This window comes from Eptesicus fuscus, chromosome 3 (assembly GCF_027574615.1).
Source record: "Eptesicus fuscus isolate TK198812 chromosome 3, DD_ASM_mEF_20220401, whole genome shotgun sequence".
In the NCBI taxonomy this organism is placed as follows: Eukaryota; Metazoa; Chordata; class Mammalia; order Chiroptera; family Vespertilionidae; genus Eptesicus; species Eptesicus fuscus.
This window is the reverse complement of record NC_072475.1, coordinates 113,924,025-113,947,568: the sequence shown is the minus strand read 5'-3', so window position 1 is coordinate 113,947,568 and position 23,544 is coordinate 113,924,025. Positions and strand designations below refer to the sequence as shown.

Below are 23,544 nucleotides of genomic sequence, written 5' to 3'. Positions count from 1 at the left end.
ACATTTTATTGAACACAATAAAATTGTAAGATTTAGCAAGATTCATATATGCCTTGTGAGTATTAATATCAGTCATGAAGGCAGTCTGGGGCTGGGTGAGGAAGGACATAGATGGCACATGACATGAATAGGAGTTTCTCTTCAGTGATCTTGCTTTTGGTTTTATTTAGAACTAAGTAGGCAGATATTTTTCATTTGATGATAATTACTTGAATGCAATTCTTCCTTACATCTGATGTTTGTTTTATTTTAGATTCTTATTTGAAAACCAGACACCAGCCCATGTTTACTATAGGTGGAAGCTTTATTCTATTCTTCAGGCAAGTAGAATCAGTTACTTTGTTCATTTTGACTGAGGTATTGGAGCTTTCTAATAACATTCTGGGTGTTTATTAGGGAGATTCTCCAACTAAGTGGCGGACGGAAGATTTTCGTATGTTCAAAAATGGATCTTTTTGGAGGCCTCCACCATTAAATCCATACCTGCATGGGATGTCAGAAGAGCAAGAAACAGAAGCTTTTGTAGAGGAGCCTAATAAAAAGGGAGCACTTAAGGAAGAGTAAGATTTTATTCCCTTTCTTTTACATATTCAGAAAAGTCCTTTAATGGTGCTTTAATTAATGGTTTTAGTAAGATGTTAATCTTAAAGTTTTTAAATGTGCTTAAACATCTTAGCAAGAGTAAATGTGTATTTTATTGACCTTGACCACTTCCTACTGATAAAATTGGTAATACAATTTGTGATGATTTTTTAAGCAGTGATTCTCTAGCAGTGGAATACTTCATATTCTTACAGAAACTATCTCAATAGTCCTAGAATTCTTGTCTCTCTGAATGCAACATAAAGAGGAAAAATTGTTGTCTGGTTTAGTAAGGTCAGATGGTTGACTGTTGAAGCGTCTCTACAGTGTACAGTGTATGGCCACGATGGGTACATATGTTCTTCACAGTGCTCTGCCAGCTCTGGGACAGTGAAGTTAGCCTGGTTTAAGAAGCAAAAACATCTTTTCCCAAGCGGCTGATGAAGATGGTGGGGGGGCAGGTCCTGGTGCTCGGTGGTCAAGGCATCTCTTGGGCGCCTGGCGGCCATCGTCACTGTGAAGACGTCAACATTTCTGGCAATTTTTACAGAAACAAGTTGAAGGAACTGGCCTTCCTCTGCAAGCAGATGAACACCAACCCATCCCAAGGTCCTTACCCCTTCCCAGCCCCGGCCGCATCTTTTGGTGGACTGTGTGAGGCCTTTGGCCTTGGACGGCCTCAGGGTGTTTGATGTTGATGGGATCCCGCTGCCCTATGATAGGAAAAAGCTAATGGTGGTTCCTGCTGCCCTCAAGGGTGTGCATCTGAAGCCTACCAGGGAAGTTGGCCTACCCAGGATGCCTGGCTCGTTAGATTTCCCTGAAAGTACCAGCAGTCACAGCCAGTCTGGAGGAGGAGAGGCAGGAGAAGGCCAAGATCCATTACAGGGAGGAAAATCAGCTTGTGAGGCTATGGAAACAGGAATGTGGAGAAGAAAACTGACACATACACAGAGGTTGCCCTCAAGAGTCATGGACTTCCAATCCGAGTGCAGTTAATTTTTCATGCTGGGCCTGGCCTGCCCTTCCTCACTGCACCATAGGATAGTGGTCGGCAAAGCCAAATTTCAACAGGACAACAATTGAAATTTCTTTTGAGAGCTGAAAACCGACTTCTGCGCATGGGCCACAAGTTTCAGTTGCACTGTACGTGTGCGCCCGCACGTGGTATTTTGTGGAAGAGCCACACTCATGGGGCCAAAGAGCCGCATGTGGCTCGCGAGCCGCGGTTTGCCGACCACTGCCCTAGGATATGGGGCCCTCCAGAGGCTGTCATCCAAGGCTACAGGCACCGTGGACAGTAGTAGACTGGGAACAAAGAAGGGGCCTTAGTCACTGCTGTTTAAGAAACGCCTCCTAAAAGGTTTAAATGGCTCTAAGAGCAGTACAGGCATAGTTTGCCTGTGACTTACTCATTCTTGAGAGCTTTAGGAAATCAGTTAGAATAGCTAGTTCAGTTTCAGTATTTACAAATAAGCTGGAAAACAAATTTAAACTTCCCACATGGTCAGATATTGTATTCTGCAGCAGTTAGGAAGTGAGTGAACGCTTTGGATCAGGATGAGCCTGGTGTACGAGCTATCACATGCTTAGACTGGGTTGGACAGCATGGGAGTCACAGGCATTGCCCTTGCATCCTCCCTGTACCTTGTGATCAGAAACGAATAAATTATTTTTAAAGGAAAAAAAAAATGTAACTACTAAATATTCAGTGCAAGTTCTGTATACCTCATGGAAAAAGAATTTTTAGCATATGGGATTATATACTTCACTGCATAGTCTATAAATCTGGATCTAATTGCATTGATGCATTGTTTATGAGAGCATTTGGTAATGGAGAACTATAGTATTTGAAGTATATTTGCTTCTGAAGATGTATGTTCATTATTTTGACTAGGGGTCCACAAACAGCCCACAGGCTAAATCTGGCTGCCTTCTGTTCTTATAAAGTTTTATTGCAACACGGTCATGTCCATTCCTTTCCATGCTGTCAGCTGTCAAGTAACTGTGACAGAGACCATATGGATTGCCTAAACTATTTACTATCTGATCCTTTACAGGAGAAGTTTATCAGTCCCTGTTTTAGCCTTTTCTAATGCTATGTAGAAGTGCTAAAGTAACAGACTTCCTTCAAAGGAGGGTAAAGAACAGGAAGGTTCTTTTTCAATGGAGGCATAAAAGGACTGGGATGCTTTTAAGTACTCTTGAAAAAGTGCCCATAATTTAAAAATGACTTAATTTGTAAACTAAAAGTCACTGGAATTGTTTATTAGTTTAAGGCCAGGAAAATTATTCTTCCTCGTATAAGTTCTTTAAAAAAAAGTAACATATTTGGGGGGCTTATTACAAATCAGATTTAACACACTTTAATTGTCAGAATTATTTTACTGATTGGGTTTTAAAGAAATTAAGTTTATGAGCAGTAACTATAATGACATTTGAAATTTGTATTTAGACAGAGGGACAAATTAGAAGAAATCCTGCGGGGGTTAACTCCAAGGAAAAATGATATTGGAGATGCAATGGTTTTCTGTCTTAATAATGCTGAAGCTGCTGAAGAAATAGTGGATTGCATTACTGAGTCATTGTCAATTCTAAAGACACCCCTTCCCAAAAAGGTATGTTTTTTTTTTTTAAATATATTTTATTGATTTTTTACAGAGAGGAAGAGAGAGGGATAGACAGTTAGAAACATCGATGATAGAGAAACATCGATCAGCTGCCTCCTGCACACCCCCTACTGGGGATGTGCCCGCAACCAAGGTACATGCCCTTGACCGGAATCGAACCCAGGGACCTTTCAGTCCGCAGACCGACGCTCTATCCACTGAGCCAAACCGGTTTCGGCTGTTTTTGTTTTTTCATGAAACCATTTAAGCAGTTGTTTATTCTGATAGACTTTGGTTAATATTACATTGACATTTTTAAGTCTAATTACAAAATTCAAAAATACACATTTTTAAGAAAAGAAAGTAATCATATGGATTATATAAACCACTTAACAAGTTAACTGTTTATAAGATACTGCTTAATTCCTAACTGAGTAGATTATTGAGTTATATATCTAATTTAAAAATTATAATCCTTCTTGAATTTAGAAATTCCAACAAGTAAAAGAAGATCTGCTTTTCATTCCTAGATCTTATCACTAGCTAACTAGTCTTAGATGGCTTATAAGTTAAAATGAATGCTTACTTTGCCAAGGTTCCTCATCATATAGTAATTAATGAATCATTTTGTCATTTATTCATTTAGACAACATTTATTGAATTGTGTGCCAGCTGATTTTTCTTAATAGACAGATTGGTTAGATAAAAGGGGAGATAATAGTTGACTCTTTGGATTGAAATTGGTTTCCTTTTTTATATGAAGAACTTGAGCCAGGAAATCTTTTCTATTGCAGTCTTGTTATGTTAATTGACAGGCTAGTTAACAGGTTGAAATGTAAATGAGTTAAAGTTTTATCCCTGCAAAAGTCATGATTGTGGAATTTCTTATAACTATTCTAATTAGTCACGATTATTAAATTGTAAAGCCTTGTTACACTGATTCCAAAATAATTCAGTATGTATTTTTTTTTTTAGATATGTTGTTTGCTGATGGTTTTTATTTTTAATTGGTTTTATGTTATCTTTTGGTATTCTAGATTGCCAGATTATATTTGGTTTCTGATGTTTTGTACAACTCTTCAGCAAAAGTTGCCAATGCTTCATATTATAGGAAATTGTAAGTATAATGATGTAAATTGATATTTCTGAAATAAAATACTTTAGGGTAAGGAGTTCAGAAGAGAGAGCACTGTTTTGTTAACACCCTCCAATAATAAATAATTTGAATTTCTTTATAGTCATAGAATATTCTAAAAAATTGGATTGCATTCTTTGAACTAAACCACTTTCAAGCTAAAGTAGCAGTTTTTTAAAAGTTTTTATTGGTTAACTTGGTAACAAGACAAATAGGACCAGTTAAAAAGTAACTTTTTTATTGATTATATAATAAATAAACTGAAACAATGGCAAACAAAGGAAGAGGCAAAAGACAAAGCATTAACTATCTAATATGTGTGTTTTTCTGATCATCATTATGTTGTTGTAGTTCATTGCTAATGTTTTCCTCGGCAATAGGAAATTATGTTGCTTAACTGTAATTAATTTAGAACTCTTCCATAATTCCCCAGAGTTCCTTTTGGTGTTTATTTTATGAATTAGGGAAATTTTTTCTCCCTTAACAGACTCTGAGAGGAAATTTGGAGGTCTGGGTTCTAATCTTAGCTCTCTTGTTTGTTTTTTTGCCTTGGAAAAGTCACTTAACTCTTTCATTTCCTTTTTTATAAAACAAAGAGTTCAGACTAGGTGGCTCAAGGTGTCAGATGTAAAGTTCCTTGCTAATCAAGAAACTACTACTTATGACTCTTTTGGGGGATTTTGCAGGAGAAAAATTTAGAATTAGGTGTTAAAGCAGTTGAATTACAGTTTTAGAGGTTAAGCACCTAATTCTTGATTTTCACAAGATTATTTAATTTATTGGTAGGTTTTGTTGTTGTTTTTTTAGGTCCGGGAGGGGTTTGGCTAGCACACTGAAGTAGATAGGGATTTTTAAACAAATTCTGTTTTAAGAATATATTATTTCATTTTCAGTTTTGAAACAAAGTTATGTCAGATATTTTCAGACCTCAATGCTACCTATCGTACAATTCAAGGCCATTTACAGTCTGAAAACTTTAAGGTATGTTTACTGTTTTATTATTTTTGCTGGCTTAAGTGTTGAATATGGGGGATGGGAACTGAGAAACACATTGGAGGGCTAGAAAAGTATATAAGACATACTAGAATTCCTGCACCAGTGGGGTAACTCGGCCTGGCCTGTGTGATCAGGCTGAAACCAGCTCTCTGACATCCCCCGACGGGTTGCGGATTGCGAGAGGGCACAGGCCGGCCAAGGGACCCCACTGGTGCATGATTGGGGCTGGGGAGGGATGCGGGAGGTTGGCCAGCCGGGGAGGGACCTCGGGAGGGCTCCAGGGTGTGTCCGGCTCATCTTGCTCAGTCCTGATCGGCCGGACCCCAGCAGCAAGCTAACCTATTGGAGAGACTATCCCCTGCTGGTCAGTGCACATCGTAACAACCAGTTGAGTGGCCTTAGCATATTGAATGGCTGACTGGTCAATCGGACACTTAGCATATTAGACTTATATTATATAGGCTATAAAACATAACTTGCCTGATTCAGAAACCATTCTGAAATTTACTGTGATGTTACCTTCATTTCAAAATATACCTGAAATTTAAAATGTGTTATCTAGTGTTATTTTGTTGATTGTTTTAGCTTTTAAGTACTTTTTGCTGAAAATAGGTCTGCACTTTTCAAAAAACACACTCAGAAGATCCCTTGTTTTGCAGTGTTATACAGTAATGCATTATAAGACATTTCAGTAAAAAATGATGGTGGGCCCTGGCTGGTTTGGCTTAGTGGAAAGAGTGTTGGCCTACAGACTGAAGGGTCCTAGGTTCGGTTCTGGTCAAGGGCATGTACCTGGGTTGCAGGCTCAAATCGCCCCAGTCCTGGTCGGAGCATGTGCAAAGGCAACCAATTGATGTGTCTTCCTCACATCGGTGTTTCTCTCTCTCTGTCTTCCTTCCTTCCATTCTCTAGAAAATCAATGGAAAAATATCCTCAGGTGAGGATTAACAAAAAAAAAAAAATAAGTTTTTAAAATATAGTGTTTCTTCCACAAGATTATAGTGGAACTGAAAAACTCCTAGCCTAGTGATATCATAATGACTAGTGCAGCATCTTCTCACATCTTTGTATTAATGCTGGTGTAAACAAACTTACAGTGCTGTCAGTCACATGAAAGTATGTTACATTCTATTATGTATAGTCATAATACTTGCTAATGATAATAAATGACATACTCGTTTATGTATATACTTAACTTTTTGATAATGTATTTTTTGGGGGCATTAATCCTCACCCTAGGGTATTTTCCTATTGATTTTTAGAGAGTGGAAGGGAAGGAAGGAGTGGGAGAGAAAGAGAGAGACAGACAGAGACGGAGAGAGAGAGAGAGAAAGAGAGAGAGAGAGAGAAACATCTATGTGAGAGAGACATCTATGTGAGAGAGACATCAATTGGTTGCCTCCCACACTCGCCCCAACTTGGGGCCTGGATCAAACCTGTAACCCAGGTATGTGCTTTTAACTGGGCATCAAACATGTGACCCTTTGGTGCTCTAATCACCAATACACACCAGCCAGGGCACTTGTATGGTTATTTTAGAGTATACTCTTGCTGCTAAATAAAACGTTTGCTATAAAATAGTATGTCGTGTTACCTGCCAACAGCCGCATAAATCTCTTAAATATTGTTGTCTTGTGCTTGATTTAATCTCATGTTTTGTACAGTAACATGCTTGCACAGGTGTGTAGTCCAGGAACAATAGACTATACCAGTATTTGGCAAACTCATTAGTCAACAGAGCCTAATATCAACAGTACAACGATTGAAATTTCTTTTGAGAGCCCAATTTTTTAAACTTAAACTTCTTCTAACGCCACTTGTTCAAAATAGACTCGCCCAGGCCGTGGTATTTTGTGGAAGAGCCACATTCAAGGGTCCAAAGAGCCATATGTGGCTCGCAACCCGCAGTTTGCCAACCACGGCTCTAGCCTATCTAATAAAAGATTAATATGCAACTTGACCGTCACTCCAACACACAAGATGGCTGCCCCCATGTGGTCAAAGATGGCTGCTCCCATGTGGACACAAGATGGCCAGCAGGGGAGGGCAGTTGGGAGGGACCAGGCCTGCAAAGTAGGGCAGTTGGGGGCGATCAAGCCTGCAGGGGAGGGCAGTTAGGGGTGACCAGGCCAGCAGAGGAGGGAAGTTGGGGGCAACTGGGCCTGCAAGGAAGGGCAGTTGGGAGGGACCAGGCCTGCAGGGGAGAGCAGTTGGTGGGGGGGACCAGGACTGCAGGGGTTGGCAGTTAGGGGCAATCAGGCTGGCAGGCAGAAGCGGTTAGGGGGTGATCAGGCTGGCAGGCAGGCGAGCAGTTGGGAGCCAGCAGTCCTTGATTGTGATCAGGATTGGGCCTAAACGGGCAGTCGGACATCCTCGAGGGGTCCCAGATTGGAGAGGGGGCAGGCTGGGCTGAGGGACACACACCCCCTGTGCACGAATTTCGTGCACCAGGCCTCTAGTAATTGAATAAATAGATATATTTTCTTTGGAGGAAGACTTTTGTAAGGAAATTTTTTAGCTTGGAATGATGCCCAATGATAGCACCATTTAGGGGATTCAAACAAATCAACAGCACTTAAAATATTTTAATCTTAAATGACCATAAGTCAGAGTTTATATAGAGAGGTTTAGGGATGGGACCAAAAAAAAGTGTTAGCCAGAATTAGGAAGTACTTCTTTGGGTTGTAAAGGAATTTGGGTCCCATCTTACATACCTTGATATCCAGCTTTCATAAGTTCCTAAGATAATGTTTCCCAGAATGTGGCCTCATGTGTACCACTAGTGAGATGTATGGGACAGTGATCTTAGGTGATCAAGAGCAAATAGTGCTGCTTTTTCATTATTTTTAATTAAATAATGACATTGATTTGTTTATAAACATGCCAGTGATAGTTATTTTCTTTAAATTGTAAAAAGAATTTTGACTTAGTGAAAAATTCAACAAATTGTGATATTTATTTTCATGAGATGAAGTTTGAGACGTTGTCATAAATAATTTGTTATGTTTTCCTATTTGTTTAGCAACGGGTAATGACCTGCTTCAGAGCATGGGAAGATTGGGCAATTTATCCAGAACCATTTTTGATCAAATTACAAAATATTTTCTTAGGACTTGTAAATATTATTGAAGAAAAGGAAACAGAGGTAGGTACTCAGTGTATTTGTCTGATTATTATATTTAACTAGTGGCCCGGTGCACAAAATTTGTGCATTGGGTGGGGGGTGGTCCCTCAGCCCAGCCTGTACCCTCTCCAATCTGGGACCCATTGATATCGGGCCTAAACCTGCAGTCGGACATCCCTCTCACAATCTGGAACTGCTGGCTCCTAACCACTCGCCTGCCTGCATGCCTGATTGCCCCTAACTGCTTCTGCCTGCCAGCCTGATTACCCCCTAACTGCTCCCCTGCCAGCCTGATTAACACCTAACTGCTCCCCTGCTGGCCCAATTGCCCCCAACTGCCCTCCCCTGCCAGCCTTATCTCGCCCCCAACTGCCCTCCCCTGCTGGCCTGATGGCTCCTAACTGCCCTCCCCTGCCGGTCTGGTCGCCCCCAACTGCCCTCCCCTGCCAGCCTGGTTGTCCCCAAGTGCCCTCCCCTGGTGGCCTGATCTTGCCCCCAACTGCCCTCCCCTGGTGGCCTGATCTTGCACCCAGCTACGCTCTTCTGTGGGCCAATTTGGTTCTGATTGGTCAGTTTCTATGCCAGTCAGCGTCTCTGGGCGTGTATCAACAGAGCCTGATCAGAAAGGCGGGGCTGATCAGTAGCCCTGGTGGAGGCCTGGAGAGAAATGGAGGTGGAGCTGCTGATCAGTCCTGGAAAGAAAGAGGGAAGCAAGTGCTGATCAACAGCTGCCACAGAGGCTATGAATCAGACCCTGCTTCTCTCTTCAGGCCTCTCTCCAGGCCTGATTTGTAGCCCCCTCAACAGTTAGTGCTGGGTCTACATGGCAACCCAGCGCTGACTGCAGGACTGACTTCTGGTTGGTCGAGCCTCCCAGTCGTTGCGGATGTGACGGACCCAGGGTTTTTATATGTTAGGATGATATTTATATGTTGATTTCAAAGAGAAATAGAGGAAAGGAGAGAGACAGAAAACATTAGAAATTTTGATTTATTGTTCCACTAATTTATGCATTCATTGGTTGATTCTTGTATGTGCCATGACTGGGGATCAAATGTGCAGCCTTGGTGTACCGGGGTGATGCTCTAAACCAGCTGAGCTACCCAGCCAGGGCCTTGTCTGATTATTTTAAAATTTATTTCTGGGCATGCTATAGAGGTGGGATATGTTACAGATAGAACATTTCTTCATGAAAATATTTACTTTTTACTACTAAATAGTAGATTTTGTTGCTGGAATTACTAGAACTCACTACTTGAGATTATTTGTAACAGAAATTCTCTGTTTTGTGTCCTTATGTGAAAATCGGTGACTGGTTTTTTATTTGATGACATGAAAAGATTTACTGTATACCAGTAGAAAACAAGTAATTGAGAATCTTATGTAGTAGGATTTTATTTTGTTAGACTAATGATCCTATGTAATAAAACCCTAATATGCAAATTGACGGAACAGCAGAAATACTGGCACAACTACCGGTTGCTATGATGCGCACTGATCACAAGGGGGCAGACACTCAAAGCAGGAGCTGCCCCCTGGTGGTCAGTGCACTCCCACAGCTGGAGCACTGCTCAGCCAGAAACTGGGCTCCCGGCTGGTTAGTGCAGCAGCAAGCCGAACAGGTGAGCGCTAGAGCGAGGGGTCCCGGATTGCAAGGGGGTGCAGGCCAGGCTGAGGGACTTCTCCACGCCATCCCCACACGAATTTCGTGCATCGGGCCTCTAGTAGCTATATAAGTATGTATATACATGAAAAGATGTACCACAATGATAGTGGATTCTATTCATCACCATTCTGTTGCTTTTTACCTCCTCAGTAGTTCTTGAATCCTTCATATTTATAATTCTAATCCAGCTGTCATATTTTCACTTTCTTCTTTACAAAATACTCCTAATTGGCATCCATACTCCAACCACATGGTCCTTGTGTCAATTTCTTTTTATTTTTCTTCAATGTACAATGTTTCCTCCTACCATAGCTCTTTCTGGAACATCTTTTTTATTTTACCTGAGATCTTCATACCTCAGTTTAAGCATAACGTCAGAATCTTCTCTGACCTCTTTAGGTGAAACTACTTATTATGTTCTCTGATAGTATGATATACCTCCTTGTTTTAGCATTCATCCTAGTTGCAGTTATATGTATACTAGAGGCCCGGTGCACGAAATTCGTGCACTCGGGGTCCCTCAGCCCGACCTGCGCCCTCTCGCAGTCCGGGAACCCTCAGGGGATGTCTGACTGCCAGCCCAGGTAGTGGGCCTAAGCTGGCAGTTGGAATTCCTTAGCGCTGCTGCGCAGGCAGGAGAGGCTCCCGCCACTGCCACTGCGCTCGCCAGCCGTGAGCCCGGCTTGTTGAGCGGCACTACCCCTGTGGGAGTGCACTGACCACCAGGGGGGCAGCTCCTGCACTGCCCTCTGGTGGTCAGTGCACATCATAGCGACTGGTCATTCTGCCATTCGGTCCATTTGCATATTAGCCTTTTATTATCCTACCTAATAAAAGAGTAATATGCAAATTAACCATCACCCTGCTACGCCTACCAGCCAATCAGAGCGAGTGCAAATAAACCCAACCAAGATGGCTACAGCCACAGAGAGTAGGAGGGAGGCTTGGGTTTCTCAAGTAATGGAGGAAGCCAAGCTTTCCGCCTGCCCATGCCAACCTAAGCCTCCACTCAAAGCTACAAAGTTTCAATTATAGAAGATACATAAGTCCCAAAAGAAATGGCTGCCAGCCACGAAGCGAGCAGGAAGCTTGGCTCCGCTCCAGGCTACAAAGTTTCAATTGTACAAGGTAAATAAATTCCAGATACCAGGGCCTCCGCTTGGGTCGCCAGGGGGCGTGGCCAGCTTGCAAACCACCACAGGCCCCTCGCTCAGGCCACTCCACGCCCCAAGGGAACCCCCACCCTGATCCGGGACACCCTTCAGGGCAAACCAGCTGGCCCCCACCCCTGCACCAGGCCTCTATCCTATCTAATAAAAGAGTAATATGCAGATTGACCACCACTCCAACAAATAATATGGCTGCCCCCATGTTGTCAAAGATCCTGCCCCCATGTGGACACAAGATGTCTGCCACAAGATGGCCAGTAGGGGAGGGCAGTTGAGAGGGACCAGGCCTGCAAGGGAGGGCAGTTGGAGGTGATCAACCCTGCAGGGGAGGGCAGTTAGGGGTGACCAGGCTGGAAGTTGGGGGCAAACAGGCTGGCAGGGGACCAGGTAGACATCAATCAGGCTGGCATGGAGTGGTTAGGGGGTGATCAGGCTGGCAGGCAGAAGTGGTTAGGGGAAATCAGGAAGGCAGGCAGGCGAGCAGTTGGGAGCCAGCAGTCCTGGATTGTGAGAGGGATGTCCGACTGCCCATTTAGGTTCGATCCCAGGACTGCTGGCTCAGACTGCTGGCTCACTGGGATCGGGCCTAAACGGGCAGTCGGACTGCTGGCCCACTGGGATCGGGCCTAAACAGGCAGTCGGACATCCCTCGAGGGGTCCCAGATTGGAGAGAGTGCAGGCTGGGCTGAGGGACACCCCTCCCTCCCCCGTGCACGAATTTCGTGCACCGGGCCTCTAGTATAGGATAAGATTGTTGTGATTATCTGGTTGCCTGGCTCTCCCCTCCCCCCAAATTCTAAGCTCTATGACAGAAGAGACCAAGGAACCAAGCTTGTTTTTCACTCATCATTATATACTCAGTGCCTCACATGGTACCTGGCATCAGTAAACACTTGGTTAATATTTGGTAAATAATACATGAATGAATGACTGGTGTTTCTTTGTCAGACTGGATGATAAAGCATATTCTTTCCCATTGATTTTTAGAAAGTGAAAGGGAGGGAGGGAGAGAGGGAACGTGAGAGAAACATCGATGTAAGAGACACACATCGATTGGTTGCCTCCCTCACAAGCCCCAACTGGGACGGGGATTGAACCTGCAGCTCAGCTATGTGCTTCTGACTGGGAATCAAAACCAGAGACCCTTGGGTGCTCATGTCGACACTAACCACTGAGCACACTGGCCAGGGCATAAAATACAAGATGGGGCAAAGTAGGTTTATAGTTGTGAGTACTTAAAACACAGTTTATTCTTGTATTACTACTTATTAAGTACTAGAGGCCTGGTGCATGGCATTCCTGCAATGGATAGGTTCCCTAGGCCTGTCTGGCAATCCGGGCCAGTCTGTGGGGCCAATGGCAGGCCGATCGGGGTCCCCCCCCCCACTGGCACCCACCTTGGCTGGCCTGGGGCCTGTGGGCTGGGGGCAGCTCCTGCGTTGAGCATCTGCCCCCTGGTGCTCAGTGTGTATCATAGCTACTGGTCATTCCGCCGTTCAGTCGATTTGCATATTAGGTTTTTATTATGTAGGATTGTATTATTTTCCATACAAACAACGTAAACCTACTTTTGCTCCTCTCTAGTCCTCACATTGGACCTGGGAATGTGGGTATCCATTTGGTTGGTTTATTCTATACTGCGAATTCATCTTTAGCAATATGACTTCAGTAAGTTAACGAAAACGTTACTGTTGTGTGTGTTTCCATAGGATGTACCAGATGACCTTGATGGTGCTCCTATTGAAGAAGAACTTGATGGTGCACCTTTGGAAGATGTGGATGGAATTCCTATTGATGCTACTCCCATTGATGATCTTGATGGAGTCCCTATAAAAAGTTTTGATGATGATCTTGATGGAGTGCCTTGTAAGTTCATACTTCAGGCTGATTAAATCTAAATCTGTTAATACCTAAGTTTTATTACAAAACTCTTGAATGTCCACACAAGCTGTTATGGAAAAAGGTTATAATTTCTGAATAAGATGTCAGTCATTGACTTTTTTCTTTTTTATTTCTGCCTTTTCCAAATTCAAATACAAGTAATACAATTGACTGTGCGAAGAAAAGATATTCTTTCTGGTCACATTTTTTTGTTGGGACAGTTAGCCTATTATATTAACAAGCTTCTCTTTTTGTCTTTTTTTTAAATTATAATTTTATTGATTTCAGAGAGGAAGGGAGAGGGAGAGAGATAGAAACATCAGTCATGAGAGAGAATCATTGGTTGGCTGCCTCCTGCACAACCCCCTCTGGGGATCAAGCCTATAATCCGGGCATGTGCCCTGACCGAGAATTGAACAGTGACCTGGTTTACAGGTAATGTTCAACCATTGAGCCGGTTGGGCTCTTTTTTTGTCTTAATTGTCAAGAAACTAAAGGTAAAATCTTGTGCTCAATTGTATTTATAATCCCAGGTGCCTGGTATTATCAGTTCTGTTTTTATTATTAGTCTTCCTAACAAATAGGCTGTTTTCTTAGCTCCCAAAAATCAGTTTTGGAAATAAGAATTGTATGCAATCTCCATTACATTTGAATTATGTTAAGATATTGCAAGATATATGCAATCTGTTGTTTAAATGGTAATTTAAGTAAAGGTATTAAAGATTCTTTTACTTCTCCATTTGCTTGAAATAAAAATAACCTACATGTTCTGAGTTGATTTATATGCTATTTAAAAATTTGATCTTAGAGAGTTGTATAGTCATAAACCTTGTTTTTATTTTCTATTATTTATTTATTTATTTATTTTTATTATTTTGTTGTTGTTGTTAATCCTCACCTGATTATATTTTTCCATTGAATTTTTAGAGAGAGTGGAAGGGAGGGGGAGAAACAGAGAGAGAGAAACATTGATTGGTTGCCTCCCACATGCGCCCCACACAGGGCTGGAATCAAGCCTGCAACCACTGTATGTGTGACGGTGGTCAGAATCAAACCCGGGACCCTGAGACCCTTTAATCCGTGGGCTGATTGATGCTCTATCCACTGAGCCAAACCAGCCAGGGCATAATCCTTGTTTTTGACACTAGAATTATTAGTCCATGTGTGGCCTTATTTTTATTATTATTATTATTTTTAATACATTGTAGTGATATTTCAACCTTTTCATCTCATGGCACATACATAAACTATAATTACTAAAATTCTGCATGCAGCACACCAAAAATACCATTTTATGTCAATCTGACAGAAAAAAGGTATAATTTTGATTCATTCACACTGGACAGCTATTGTGTTATCTGTTGTCGTTTTTTAATTTGACAATCTAAGAGAAAAGAGGTCAGGTATTGGCATGTTTTAAAAATAGCTGATACAGTGAATACCCATAAACTCTTTAATTTAGGTCATCCCCTAGAAGTCAGGGTTAATGGCTTATGTTTCCTCATAGTGGATGCCACTGAAGACTCAAAGAAGAATGAGCCTATATTTAAAGTTGCTCCATCAAAATGGGAAGCTGTAGATGAATCTGAATTGGAAGCACAGGGTGAGTAAAAAAACAAATAATGAATTTTAGAAAATTCAGTACTTAAAAATCAATCATTGGAATATGTGAGTATGTTTTTATGTTTTACAGTATTTCAACCTTTAAGACCCAGATTTATGTCTAGTGGCTAAGTTGTCATAGTGGTACCTGTTATAATTTCCTTAGATCTTTCCATTTTTATGCTTTGAGAGTAATTAGAGAAATCACTAAAACCCTTTCAGGTTAAGGCATCTCAGTAGAAAATGTAGACGGGAGGCTGTACCTTTGCGGAAATCTACTTAGAAGTCAGTTTCAGAGAAGCCAAGGTTCGACCCTCCCATAGTGCTTGTCTTCGATCTGCCTTTCATACTTACTTGGACATGTACCTGCTGCCTGTAATCTGTATTTGTTAAAACTTGTAGGTTCCAATGAAATGAATCTCACCATCTAGCACAGAAATAAGGATAACATTATTTGTCATTTCATGAATTTGAATAAAAGTATGTGTAGGTGTGAGGAGGAAAGAAAGAGATTTTGGCATAGAAATGGCCAAAGAATAAATAAACGTAGATAACCTCTGTAATATAAAATTTCAGTTCTACAGCTGGGCTTCTACTAAGCTTCTGCAAAAATGCTAACTTACCTTACAGAAATAGATCTTTTTTTCCCTTCCATCCAGCTGTAACAACTTCTAAATGGGAGTTATTTGACCAGCATGAAGAATCAGAAGAAGAAGAAAATCAAAAGTAAGAATCTAAGGATCTAAGTTTTTAATATACTCTGTTTCTTATTGCATATGTGCTCCCTTTTTTCATTTTACTGCATAGTAAAGAGGGAAACTTCACTTTTAAAAACCTTGTTATGAGTATCAATTTTAGTTTTCCATTGTTTTTCCAGTGAATGAGGAGCTTTAGATTTCTGGTCTTGCTGCATCTGGTTTCACTTTGTTGTTGAGTTTATTTTTCTGTGCTAGGTATTACATTCTCACGTTGTGGTTACTAAATGGTCACCCACATTTATTTTAAATCTTTTTTTTTTTTTTACTTCACAGATTATTATTAAAATGTGAAATAGGAAGATTATGCTTCTTTTCTTTTGGATTGTACATTGCTGGAAAAATACATATTCAATCTTTTATGTTATTTAAATGTAAAAACCTCAAAAGAACTAAGATTAAAAGGAAAAAAATATTCCTTAATGCATGAAGAAATTGTAATTTTGAGTTTTGCTTATTGCTCGTCACTCCAAAATTGTTTTTGCATTTGACACCAAATATAACTATAGGAATCCCTGCTCCCAAATTCTGCAAGTTAATATTAGTAGTTTTTCCATAGCACTTGACACCTTTTTTAAATAATTGCACAGGAAGTTAACTTTTTAATTAGGAAAAGATATGGCCTAAAAAACACAAGAAATTTCTGATTTTTAAATCTTTGGTTTTTTTATTGCTCTCAAATGGAAGAATGAACAAAGGGACCTTTGTGTCCCAGCACAATTTGAGCATTTGTATGGATTCAATAAATGGATATTAGTAGCATTTTCAGTGTTGGGCAACCTTTTGAGCTTGGTGTGTCAAACTTCGCCAAAAAACTGAGCATAACTCGGGTAGTGTGTCACTTTGAGGAAAAAAACATTACTTCACAAATGTTTCATCCTCAGGAGCAGCAAATGTTTCATCCTCGGCATGCGGCCGCCTCAGCGGCCTCGTGTCATCAGAAATGGCTACGCGTGTCAGTGGTGACGCGCGTGTCATAGGTTCGCCATCACTGATTTAGATTATTAAGGAAATATGATTGATTAGCATTTGTGGAAACAATTTTTAAAAATTTTTTTATTGATTTCAGAGAGGAAGGGAGAAGGAGAGATAGAAACATCAATGATGGGAGAGAATCATTGATTGGCTGCCTCCTGCACGCCCCCTACTGGGGATCAAGCCCGCAACCCAGGCATGTTCCCTTGTCCTGAATCAAACTTTGGCCCCTTCAGTCTTCAGGCTGACGCTCTATCCATTGAGCCAAACAGGCTAGAGCCACTTGTGGAAACAATTTGATATAATGAGGAAAACATGGCAACAGTAATGCCTTTCCATAAATGTCAGTGCGCATACACACACACACACACACACACACACACACACACACAATTGAGCTATTAAAAGCATCTGAAACACTGGTAAAAGTTTTATGTACCATAAAACAAATTCTTGTGTTTAAAAAATTAAAAAATACATTTAGGAAGTTTTTGACAGATTAGTGAGAAATATTAAGTGAAAAGTTTATTTCCAAAAATAAAGTGTTTGTTTAATAGTTGGCCTGGATTTTTTTCTCCTTACCTAAGTATTGTGTTAAGTTGTACCTATATACAGTACTAATGATTTGTGGGTTCTGAGAGTCTTAAGTTTATAAAGCATAGTAGTAGTATACTGGAAGGGACCTTTGGATGAGAAATTAAAAAGCTAGTTTTCTTTAAAAAAAAAAAAAAAAAAGCTAGTTTTCTTTTAGTATCATGTCTTTTTTAATTCTAAATTGCCAGTACTTTATTTTTATCTGCTTTGCTTATGTTTTTCTCATTCATTGTGCAAATCTTATCAGACTCTAAAATAATGAAATTCTTATTTGGAAAGAATTTGTTTATAACTGTTTTTACATTATCTTGGATAGTTTTCTATATACTAAAGGACTCCTACTTATAGTAGAATGTATTTAGTACCCAAATACCAACATATAAGGACTTCTCAGCTGAGACTTTAAACATTAAAGATAAATGGCATATTTGCTAATATTGTTTTACAATATTGTTTATAAGGAATTTTGTTTATATACATAAACATTCTGAGTTTGTTTGTACACGGAGGACTTGCTTTGCCCAGATTTAACATATATACACAACAAAGCCCAGGCGCAGAACACACAACTTTTTCTTAAGTCCCTTCATTTTTTGTGTGCTTAAAGAACATTTTGTTAATCCTGTGGTAGTAATGATACACATGGTTGCCTGCCTGTCTGTTTCCATTAGATTGTAGCCAGCGGGATGGACAGGCGAAATTTCTTTTTCGTATCCCTATCCATGCTAGTCACGGAGTTTTTCATTTTCTTCTTATCTGACATAGAACCAGCACAACTTTCAGTATCATTAGTGTGTGCCAGTATTTAAAATTTACACATTGCTTTCTTTATTCCTAGGGTTATATGCTAATCAAATAATTTCTCTACATGCTGCATTGATTGTTTCATAGCAAATCTGTGTGCCTCAAACTGATGTTTCTTCTCGTTTATAGGTTCTGCTGAGGAAGGGTAAACCCTTGGCTTTTTAAACATTAACCCTTTGCACTCGCTTGCTTTTTTCTCAATTCCTTTATTCTACTCGGGATTTAATTTTTTAAGTACCCCAGATTTTACAAAACACGGCAGTAGAATAAAAAACTAGAGTTTCTTTTCATACAAACTTATTTATTTGGATTTTTTTATATTTCAAATTATTGATACATTCAAAGAGTATAAAAAGAGCTGCTACCGATGCTAACCGTGTTGAGTCACACTCGACATCCGAGTGCAAAAGGTTAAGCTGGTTGAAGTCACTCTGAACTGTGATTTCATTTAACTGCTGCAGGGAAAGTTTGGTGCAGAATGAAAGGCACACATAACATTAACATAAGCAGAATTTTTAAAAATATAGTTATGTTTAAGCCCCAACTTTTTCTGTGGAGGAAACAGTTTTATAAAATTGTCTATATTATTTGATCAAATATTTTGTAAAAAAAATGTTTTTGTGATGAATTTCCCTCTTATATTAAGTTATTTATATAACTTATTTATTTAAACTCTAAGGCAGTTTAAGCCAGACTGTTAAATTTAACTTTTGTTTTCTGTCTTGATATGCAATGTATTCTGCTTATTTCCAAAGTCAAGAAGAAGAAAGTGAAGATGAAGAAGATACTCAAAGTTCCAAATCTGAAGAACATCATTTATATTCTAATCCAATCAAAGAAGAAATGACCGAGTCCAAGTTCTCTAAGTACTCTGAAATGAGTGAGGAAAAACGAGCCAAACTTCGTGAAATCGAGGTTTGTATTGCATTGAAATTTAAAACTGCACTGACCTTTCAGTTTTTCTACTGAACTAGGCTTCCTCTTGGCATTACACGTTGGCACATCCTGTTCCCTCTCTGCCTCAGTTGACTTCCTTCAGGCCTCTTTGTTCAAGCATCCCTTCTCCCCCTATATCCTTTTTCTTATCTGGATTTTCTTACGTCCCCCTATTTATCTCTGTTATGATTAGTGATTATGCTTTATGGGTTTTTTTTCTTGATTGCTTGCTTAATTTCTGTAACCCCCCACCTCTTCCCAAGACCGATTTCCATGAGTCAAAGAACCATGTCTCTCCAGTGCCATGGAGAGATCCTCTGAAGATATTCTAATGAATAGATTACATCTGACATTATGCAAGTCATTACATTTTGAGTGTACAAAGAATATAACTCAGAAAAGTTAGCTACTTTGTGGCATGGTCAAGTTAGGTGTACATTTATTACAGTACTAGAGGCCCAGTGCACGAAATTCATGCACGGTGTGTGTGTGTGTGTGTGTGTGTCCCTCAGCCCAGCCTGCACCCTCTCCAATCTGGGACCCCTCGAGGACAGTCGTACATCCCTCTCACAATCCAGGACTGCTGGCTCCCAACCACTCACCTGCATACCTCCTGATTGCCCCTAATCACTTCTGCCTGCCAGCCTGATCACCTCCTAACCACTCCCCTGCCAGCTTGATCGACGCCTAACTGCTCCCCTGCCAGCCCGATTGCCCCTAACTGCCCTCCCCTGCTGGCCTAGTCACCCCTAATTGCTCTCCCCTGCTGGCCTGGTCGCCCCTAACTGTCCTCCCTTGCAGGCCTAGTCATCCCCAACTGCCCTCCCCTGCCAGCCTGGTACCTCCAACTGCCCTCCTCTGCCGGCCCGGTCACCCCTAACTGCTCTCCTCTGCTGGCCTGATTGCCCCCAACTTCCCTCCCTTGCCAGCCATCTTGTGTCCACATGGGGGCAGCCATCTTGTGTGTTGGAGTGATGGGCAATTTGCAGATTACCTTTTTATTATATGGGATGCTAACTTTTAAGTGTCTGCATCCTTTAGTGATGGAGAGACAGTAGACATTAAGTAGGGCTTAACAATAAGAAGGAGAAAAACTTACGGGAGAGTCCAAACTGTCTCCAGCAGAATCTCCCCTCCCCCTATCTCTCTCCTTATGCCTCTATTATCAAAAGTATTCAAATATGTCAGGGAAGAATTCTATAATGGGAACCTTCTTTCCTGTTCCTTGCCACAAGGTTTTGAAACATGCCCAGTAAATAGTGTAGCAGTCCAGAATCTCAAAAGTGTACATGAGTGGCCTTTGCCATTGTTGCTCAGTTGTTTGGGAGTCATCACATGCACCAAAAGGTTGCCAGTTCGATTCCTGCTCAGGGCACGTACTCCAGTTGCAGGCTCCACCCTGGTAGGGGGCATGCAGGAGGCAACCAATCAGTGTTTCACTCTCACACTGATGTTTCTCCCTCTCCCTTTGTCTCTCAAAAAAAAAAACACACAAAGCACAAAAAAAGTATACGTGAGTGAATGTTAACACTCAGTCCATTCATTTAACAGTATTTATTTTTTAATGCATACTCTGTCATTGCTATTCCTTTTACTGATAATTCGTTACCTTATTTCCGTTTCTCCACCTACTCACTGTTGTGCTGGTATAAGTTCTTGTTCACCTCATTCTCAGATATCACCAAGCCAAAAAGTTAACAGAGAAAGCATTTTGTCTACTTTACACAGAATCATATGGTGTTATTGTAAGTTTAGAGGCTAGATTTCAGAGTTCGATTGATTCATTTTTCCTGGGATGTGTTCAGTTACACTCTTTCTAGAGTTTTTAGGGGCGCAAGGTGATGGGTGTCAATGAATACACTCACGGTTGCCCTTTTCAAGCCGCATGTGCCCCATTTTAACAGCCTTGCTGGACTCCGCCTTACTGACCTGATGGGATATTGGAGTAGAAACAAAGACTGAGTTCATTAAAAATATATTTCCTTGATAATTGAAGTGACATTTCGATAATTACAAATGCCAAAATAGACTTCGATCATTCTTAAATATTCTATTTCCTTATTGGCTTAAAGAGAAAAAAACTTAATTTAGCTTTTTTGTTAATTTCTATGTATTTGTATATGTGTGCTCTCTGATAATCTGACCTTTCCTTTCTTTGCTAGACACTCCTCGATTGTTTCTCTTGCTCTTGTAGTGCCTACCTCTCACAACTTAATCTTTGGGGATTTGCATTGTGAACCAAATTCTAATTTTAAAATGTAATTCTTTGGGGAACCAGATACCAGTTTCATTATCATTGTGTTGAGATAAGTTCTTAAGGGCATGAACCACATTCAGATTTTTGAGTCATCTTATACGGTTGTACAGAGATCATGTGGATCCATGCTCAGTCATTTGAGTTCTGCATAGTTGGGCTTGTCTGACATGTGCTACTTTGCTGTATTTATGTTTTTCCTTTTAATATGCTTGTTTCAAAGAAAAGACTTTTTTCTTATTGAATTTATTGGGGTACAGGTTTCAAGTGTACAACTCAATAAAAGATCATTTACACATAGAATCATGTGCCCCATTACCCCAAGCAAAGTCTCTTTCTGTCCCCATTTCCCCTCTTTGCCCACTTCCACCACAATTCTCTTTCCTCCTGGCCATCACTACACTGTTGTCTTTGTCTATGTGTTATATGTATATGTATATGTATATGTATATGTATATGTATATGTGTATGTATATGTGTATGTGTATGGGTGTGTGTGTGTATGTGTGTGTGTGTGTGTGTGTGTGGAAATAAATGGGAGGGTTTACTTACTTCACTTCTTTCATCCAGACCCTCTGCCCCCCTTCCCTTTGACAGCTGTCAGTCTGTTCCATGTATCCATGCCTCTGTTTCTATTTTGTTCATCAAGCAGTACTTGAGAAACTATAGTGATGAAAAAATTTTGTCTTCACAGCTCAAAGTTATGAAGTTTCAGGATGAATTGGAATCTGGAAAAAGACCTAAAAAACCAGGCCAGAGCTTTCAGGAGCAAGTAGAACACTACAGAGATAAACTTCTTCAACGAGTAAGGAATAAGAATACTCAGTAACATGCATTTTCCAAAATTATTTGTTTGACTCCCTAGAATATTGGTATCTATACTAATATCTATACTAGTATATAATCTATACTAATAAGAGAGTAATATGCTAATTAGACCGGGAGACCCTTCGGAGACCTTCCGGACAAAGCTGGGGGCTTGGCCAGCCTGCAAACCACCCCCAAATGGCCCTCAGCCCCTCGCCCAGGCTGGCCACGCACACCCAGCAGGGACCTTCACCCCGATGTGGGCGTGGACAGCCTGCAAACGACCCTTAGCCCCTCTCCCAGGCTAGCCACACCCCCCAGCAGGGACCCCCATCCCGAAGGGTGTGTGGCCAGCCTGAAAATGGCCCTCAGCCCCTCACTCAGGACGGCCATGCCCTCCCCCCTGCAGTGGGGACCCCCACCCATATGGGGGCATGGCCAGCCTGCAAACTGCCCCAGCCCCTCGTGCAGACCACACCATCCCCAGTGGGGACCCCCAACCCCATTGAGGGTGTGGCTGGCCTGAAAACTACCCCTCGCCCAGGCCGGCCCCGTCCCCCAAGGGGACCCACTTCAGGGCAGACCAGCCAACCCCCATCCATGCACCAGACCTCTATCTTCTATACTAATAAAAGGGTAATATGCTAATTAGACTGGGAGACCTTCCCAACAAAGCCATGGTGTCGGGGCTGAGGCAGAGGCAGTTAGGGGCGGTCAGGCCAGGAGGGGAGGACAGTTGGGGGTGATCAGGCTGGCGGGGAGGCAGTTGGAGGCAAGCAGGCCAGCCGTGGGGCCAGTTGGGGAGAGCAGGCCGACACGGGGGGTAGTTGGGGGCGAGCAGGCGGGCAAGGGGGGGGGGCAGTTGGGGGCAAGCAGGCTGGTGGGGGAGATCAGGTCGGCTGTTGGGGGCAGTTGGGGCGAAGCAGGCCAGCAGGGAAGAGCAGTTGGAGGTCATCAGGCCGGTGTGTGTGTCGGGGGGCAGTTGAGGGCGAGAAGCCTGGTGTGGGGGGGTGACAGTTAGGGGTGAGCAGGCCGGCAGGCAGAGAGGTTAGGGCTATCAGGCAGGCAGGCAGGCAGGTGAGCTGTTAGGAGCCAGTGGGATGTCTGACTGCCCTGATCCTGTGGGATCGGGCCTAAACCGGTAGTTGGACATCCCCAGAGGGTTCCCAGATTGGAGAGGGTGCAGGCTGGACTGAGAGACACCCCCCCCCCCACCTCACACCCCCTCCCCCCCAAGAATTTTGTACACCAAGCCACTAGTATTGGTATATTAGGAACATTATTTCAAATTGCACCCTTTGGTGTATAAATGCTGGATAATGGTAGATAACTAGGAAGACTGGAAATTTCATGTTTTACAATTATTTCAACTTGTAAAAGGGTTAGGGCCACAGCATAATACTTTATTGTAGATATTACCTATAAATATGAAAATCCTGCTAAGAATATGATTTCAAAACTGGAAGACCCTATAGAAAGAGTATTTGTGACCATGAGATACCAGAAACCATGAGAAGTGGCATAGAGACAAAAAGATGAAGTTAGGGTTTAGAAAGTTCATGTAGGACTCCTTTTCCATTGTTTTCAAGGAGGGACAGCAAGTGGTAGACTACCTTATCAGTGAACTCTAAACTTTTGAAGGACCTGATATTCTT

At 41.5% G+C, this 23,544-nt stretch overlaps 1 protein-coding gene and 1 pseudogene across 4 annotated transcripts in view; both read left to right on the top strand.

Annotated features, from left to right (window-relative positions):
- U2SURP (U2 snRNP associated SURP domain containing) overlaps positions 1–23,544 on the top strand; it is a 76,888-nt gene that overhangs the window by 47,016 nt on the left and 6,328 nt on the right. For all 4 annotated transcript variants that reach the window (XM_028138471.2, XM_054714125.1, XM_008161174.3 and 1 more), the window contains 11 exons: positions 254–320; positions 397–560; positions 3,038–3,200; positions 4,229–4,308; positions 5,220–5,307; positions 8,345–8,467; positions 12,991–13,147; positions 14,670–14,765; positions 15,424–15,490; positions 18,648–18,807; positions 21,777–21,887. In XM_028138471.2, the coding sequence (XP_027994272.2) occupies positions 254–320; positions 397–560; positions 3,038–3,200; positions 4,229–4,308; positions 5,220–5,307; positions 8,345–8,467; positions 12,991–13,147; positions 14,670–14,765; positions 15,424–15,490; positions 18,648–18,807; positions 21,777–21,887 (1,276 nt within the window). The remainder of the gene's footprint in view (positions 1–253; positions 321–396; positions 561–3,037; positions 3,201–4,228; positions 4,309–5,219; positions 5,308–8,344; positions 8,468–12,990; positions 13,148–14,669; positions 14,766–15,423; positions 15,491–18,647; positions 18,808–21,776; positions 21,888–23,544) is intronic.
- Positions 1,104–1,625, top strand: LOC103304242 (60S ribosomal protein L13a-like; annotated as a pseudogene).